General features: G+C 39.6%; 2 protein-coding genes across 2 annotated transcripts in view; one reads left to right on the plus strand and one right to left on the minus strand.

Annotated features, from left to right (window-relative positions):
* The window catches only part of rsrc1 (arginine/serine-rich coiled-coil 1), a 108,127-nt gene extending 106,080 nt beyond the window's left edge, over window positions 1–2,047 (minus strand). The window contains exons 1-2 of the mRNA XM_030380496.1: window positions 1,943–2,047; window positions 1,291–1,494 (exon numbers count right to left, since the gene is read on the minus strand). Coding sequence (XP_030236356.1) covers window positions 1,291–1,494; window positions 1,943–1,974 — 236 coding nt within the window. The 5' untranslated portion in view covers window positions 1,975–2,047. The remainder of the gene's footprint in view (window positions 1–1,290; window positions 1,495–1,942) is intronic.
* A 1,986-nt stretch (window positions 2,048–4,033) lies between these two features.
* Window positions 4,034–6,000, plus strand: part of shox2 (shox homeobox 2) — a 6,110-nt gene continuing 4,143 nt past the window's right edge. The window contains exons 1-2 of the mRNA XM_030380299.1: window positions 4,034–4,849; window positions 5,924–6,000. The exon at window positions 5,924–6,000 is cut by the window's right edge and continues 132 nt beyond it. Coding sequence (XP_030236159.1) covers window positions 4,600–4,849; window positions 5,924–6,000 — 327 coding nt within the window. The 5' untranslated portion in view covers window positions 4,034–4,599. The remainder of the gene's footprint in view (window positions 4,850–5,923) is intronic.

The following is a 6,000-nucleotide window of genomic DNA, read 5'->3' on the forward strand; positions in this document are numbered from 1 at the left end:
GCCAGTCACTGCATTAACTTGCTGTGGTAGTCACATGACAGAGTGCAACAGATTATCATACTTCAAGTAAACTATTTATAAAGATTTGTTTCATGTAGTTGAATGCTGTTGATGTAAACCTCTGATTAAAAGAGAAAAACAAGAGGCCTTGGTTTGACTGATCTAAATCTACGGGTAATTGATGATGGGCTAGAGTTTCTGGGTTTACAATGGCAGGTATGCCCCAACCAAGGCAGACATGCCATGACTTCCCATCAGTGGTAATGGACGTTGACCAAGCCTCATAAATAATTACCACCAAGTGGCCTTGCCTGAACAGCAACACACCACCACATTGGCAGCCCTTGGTGGGTGCGTGGATGAAGGGAGTGACTGGTTGGAAGGGCCCAACCTTCAACCACTTGTGAGAGGGCTTAATTAAGGCTGGACTACATTTCTGACTGAACTGCTGCTGGAAAATACCGGAATACATTGACGGAGAAGAAAATTGACTAAAGCCATCCAGTAGCCTTTACAAAGCTAATGCCAATTACTTTTTGACTACCTGTTATAAATCATCGTTTGACATCATCAATAATTAGATCTCCATGTAAATCACAATTTTCTCCTGATTCACCTCAAAATAAATAATTTCATGAGAATCAAAAGGTTATGACAGCTGTCCGAGAAATACAAATCGTGGAGATTAGGGCAACCCTTAAGACCTTAAGATTATCAACCTCATGTGTTTGTTGTAAAAAAAAAAAAAAGAATACATCAATACAATACATCCCATTTGAGAAGGTAGCCAAGATGCGTATTGTTGAATGTGGTCTACATTATATATTTTTACATCAATGTGTGAAAATATGTGTTAGTTAATGAAACGCTCTACCACTGCCTTTGATGGGCATTCGTATTCATAAATGTTCTTAGAACAGGCCACTGTCACACCTATGTAAACCTAACTACACAGGAAGAATTAATTAGGAAACAAACATGACATATTAGGTCATGTGCAATAATTGGAAAACTTGGATTATAAAACAGAGTCATATACTGGACCCGAGTAATCCACAAAGTACTCGGTTGACTTTTCAAGTCAAAACAAGCATTACAAATGAGCCCACAATATATTTTACTTATGAATTAGAAGATCATTCCTCCACATACCAAAGATGTTATTTTGTGTATTGATCAAGTGTTGAGGTCTGTGCTTGTGAGTCCCCTAGTTTAAGGAGAGTATCCATATAGATCCACAGCCCTATGTCGCCCTTAATGAGTGACATCACTTGTTCTGTATGGTCTCACCTTCTGTCCCTCTCCTTATCTCTTGATCGAGAACGACTACGGCGGGTGGATCGTTTACTGCGGCTGCTGGTCATTCTGCTTCCAGACGACGACGAGGATGAAGAGGATGAGGACGAACAACGACGCTGCTGCTTCTTCTTCTTCTTTTTGCTTCTGCTATCATCCTCACTGTCCGAGGAGTGTCGACCCATGGTGCTGCTTACCCTGGTCCAATAAGGCGTTAACACATACCATGTCAGTGTAAATCAAGAGTTTTGGAAAGACCATGGCATAACAATCACCGTAGATGTGTATTTGTGAACCACGTTTAACCAAGCGGCGGCAACTAACACCCTGTTGTATTTATCAGCCAGACCACACCACACAGTGAAGATAAATTAACACATTGCGACACACACCGCACACATTATAACACAACGTTGATCGCATTGACTTTGTCAATATAAATATAGATAGGGCTCATATCAAACGCCACCTAAACAAGTGCTATTTATTAGGAATATCTGCAAGCTAACGATGCTAACTCTGGTGCATGGATGCCAGTTCACCACTCAATTCAGCGCCTGAAGATGCGTTTTCCATCACATATTAATATAAAGAACAAAACGAAGAAGGTTATTATCCCCGAGGAGAACCCGATACCACTACACACCTTTGAGTGGTAACTCTGGTCCCAAGGTTCATTCATTCACTACAGCCATAGCAGTCACAACAACACGGTGCAGCCGTGCTCTGACTAGACTGTGCTGGTTGTTGGCCGATGGAGTCAATGAGGAGGAGACCGAATAGTCGAACGCAGAGCTATCGATACTTTGAACCGCACTCAGCGCTATCAGGAATTTCACACACAGATGTGCATTTGTTTTACCGTGATACCTTAGTATATACAGTATATTACCTACTAATGTATCAATATTGCGATAAAAAACCTTTTAAATGTTGACCTTTCGAAATGTTAAAAAAGTGATAAGACAATAAATTGTATCATTAAGCCTAATTATAAATTGTTTATAGGCCTACCCAAAGAGCTGTATTAATAACGGGAATGCCATTGACATATTAAAGGTTGACTTCGGCAAAATAACATTCACCAGTTCCCCCTATGATATTATAAATTCAGAATAATATAAATGAACATTGACCTATAGGCTGTCAGACAATTAGGCTACCATATAGGCCTAATATGAGTTGTATTAGACCTAGACTATTAAATCAGAACTACTTTGCCATAAATACAACTACATACGAAGAGGGCCTGTTCATGTTGGAAAGAATAGCAGGCATGCAGGCATGTTAAAATAGTGGAAGCTGTGCTGCAATTAGTGTAGGCCTATGCATCAAGTAGGTTCGCGGATGGAGATGGGACAGGAAGCGCCAGAGAGGGATTTATAGGCTACTTTAAATTAATGATGGCGCAGATTACATAGTGGAGCCTTACAGTGCGTTGTATAGTAGAATAAATATGGTTAGATTCTACATAAATGATTGTGATTAATTCCTAAAGTTGAAGAATTTAAATGTTAATATTAATTTTTAATCATGGGGGTTGCCAGACCCTTAAACTGCAAATAGTTGTTAATATAGATTATTAATAAACACGTTCTGCATAAAATTAATCAGAGCAATTTAGAAAAGGAATCTGTAGCCTACCTTATACGTGTGTTCGTATTTGCCTTTTCGTTTCAATTAATTGCTCTGTCCCTATGGCATTTAGTTACCTTCAACGCTGTTGAACCATTGTTTATTTATTTTTCAAAGACTGAATAATTCTAGTAGGAAAGCAAGAAGAAAACGTTAATTAGTAAGCCCAATGGCAACGCATCGCATGAGGCATTATAATTAAACGTTTAGCAGCTATTTAACATCTTAATGGTCTAAAAGAGGTCCGCTGAGGATTCATATTATTTGGAATACCGTTTTAACTAATGACTACAATTTTAGATACACGATTGCTGATTACAAAAATAAACCAACATAAAACCGTTTACATCTGTAACTTTTAATTTTAAGCTTAGTGTAATAGCCTATAGGCTATAGAAATGTGTCTCTAAAAGCAGGCCACTATTATTATTACCCAAATGCTATTTTAATTTATGTATTATTAATATTATAATTTGTATTATTATTATTATTATTATTATTGATAATATTAGTATTGCTATTAATAATAATAATAATAATAATAATAATAATAATAATAATAATAATAATAATAATAATAATAATAATGGAAGTAGCCTAGTAGGCTACATCATCTAAAAATCTGAGCGACTTTCAAGGAATCACGAATCTTTACAGCGTGGGCTACTTGGATAAGGATATATTTTGCCAGCGTGTCGATCGACCAATACGATGTTACAGTGTCAATAATTGAAGGGGGACAATACTTCTTTCCGACCCCAGATCGTTTCAACGAAAAGCCCATATGCTTCATTACAGCGCGGTCTTCTCCTCTCAGCGTTCCGGTCGGTCCGCTCTCTACCTTCCCGCGTCATAACTGTCGCTGTCTCTGTTCTCCCAGATCATAGAGAGACAGAGGAAGCTCCTTATACATGTGCTTCCCTCCACACGAGCTTGTCATTTTCGGTTTTGGCCACACCTCTGCAGAGAGAGAGGGAGAGGGGGGGGGGGGGGGGGGGGGGGGGGGGGGAGAGGGGGGAGAGAGAGAGAGAGAGAGAGAGAGAGAGAGAGAGAGAGAGAGAGAGAGAGAGAGAGAGAGAGAGAGAGAGAGAGAGAGAGAGAGAGAGAGTTTAGCGAGAGATCCTGCCCATCTCCCGGGTGTTTAAAAACTAACTCGGGACAATAGCAACGAATCAGAGCATAATTAAATTAATTAGTCCTTCTTGTCAATTTTGGATTAATGACCAATAGCAACCTCGTAAGGACGATGTGAAACGTTAAGGGCTGTGCTGATAATGTTTCCCACTTCTATCGCCTATCATTGCATAGCGAATGGAAGAGGGGGCTCATCCCGGCATCCTGAGGGGAGGTAATTTGCACGGATCAAGGGGCAGGCGTCGCAAAGTATAAATACTGTGACTTCAATTGCGGAACACCAGCAGGTTCAAACTCCGCTACCAAGAGGAATTGCCTGAGATATCTTTCTGACGTTTTCACCTGAGCCCAGAAGAGGGAGAGATACGAGAGAGTTGGCAACATCACCTTGCATATGTGGTCGACTTGAACGGACATTATTGATGTCTTAAGCTGTTGTGGAGCTCAGAGCAAGTGCGACGGCGAGAGGGAGAGAGTGAGTGAGGGTGGGAGAGTGAGGAGAGGACAAGACGGAGAATATTTGAGGCGAAAGCAATGATGGAAGAACTCACCGCTTTTGTGTCCAAGTCTTTTGATCAAAAAGTGAAGGAAAAAAAGGAGGTGATCACGTATCGGGAGGTGCTGGAGAACGGGTCGACGCGGGGAAGGGAGCCTCTATCTATGGAACCAGGTCGCGAGGAAGTGAGCGCCGTTTCGAGGGGTGTCGTGCGCTCCCCGAGCAGGGAGCGGGACATGCTGGGCTCGGAGAGGACTAGGGACACGGGGAGCCCCAAACTCATTGAAGGTATGCGTCGTGTTTGTGTTTTGGATTTCTGTGTGTTTTTTGCGAATTCTTAAACAACCTGGTGTTCATTTCTGGGCTTGGACTGTTATTGTTTTGGTGAATTGTGTAAATCTATTTTAATGACGTGGACGTTGTTCTTCAACTGCAGCACATTCAAATAGGCTACAAATGCATTGGGTTTTATTTAGAATGTAATTAATACATCATAGCTGTTAAATAAAAATGTTCAAGGGGCATTAAGGAGTATTTGCCTAATTTTGTAATAACAACAAATGTTACAACTATGACAACAATGTCATGTTTAGCTTCTTGATTTATGACATTAAATAACCCAATGACACGATATAATCTTTCTATTATCATATCTGAAATTAAACCAGGGAAATACTATAAAAGAAAAATGATAGATCTACTCCATGCAAATTATTTGAAGTTCCCTGCAATTCAAACGTTATTTATTGTGTTTTTCCATAAACATTTATCTGTATATTATTACATTGAAGTGTACAATACAATATGCTTAATATAGAAGACCAATCAATATGATAGCCTGTTTCCGCCTAAAATAAGATACAATTTGTGTGGCTAAGTGTCCCACATTATCCCCAAAATATGTATCAGTGTTTTTAATATTAATATTAGTTAACCAATAAACCACTGAATGTGCACTGTGCTTGCTGTACAATCATTTATGTGAAACAAAGCCTGCATGTATTTGGTAATGTTCACAAAGTTCTGCTTCGAGTATATAATATCAGCTGTTATTAGACATGGTTAAAAAGCAAAAAATAAATAAGGAGACCAGCTTGTTTTTGGACATGCTAATGCATATTTATAAGGGAGTAAATAATTAAAGAGCTTTATGTAGCTCTACAAAACATCCGAGGTGCTGTGATGCTGGAGAACATGTTGGAAGCCATCCACGTGGATCAAGGTCACGCGGTGCTAACCTCTCGTTTTGTAGTCGAGGCCACATCACTCTTTTAACATTCTGACATTTGTATGTGGTTGCTTTTTATAATAATGCGGATATGAAAGAAATGTTTCCCTCTTATCTTTATCTCTGTCATGCAGGTAACACGGATATGAAAGAGAGGAAAGAGGACTCGAAGCCTTTGGAGGACGAGGCACAAACTAAAATCAAGCAGAGG

Source organism: Gadus morhua, chromosome 16 (genome assembly GCF_902167405.1).
Source record: "Gadus morhua chromosome 16, gadMor3.0, whole genome shotgun sequence".
Taxonomy (NCBI): Eukaryota; Metazoa; Chordata; class Actinopteri; order Gadiformes; family Gadidae; genus Gadus; species Gadus morhua.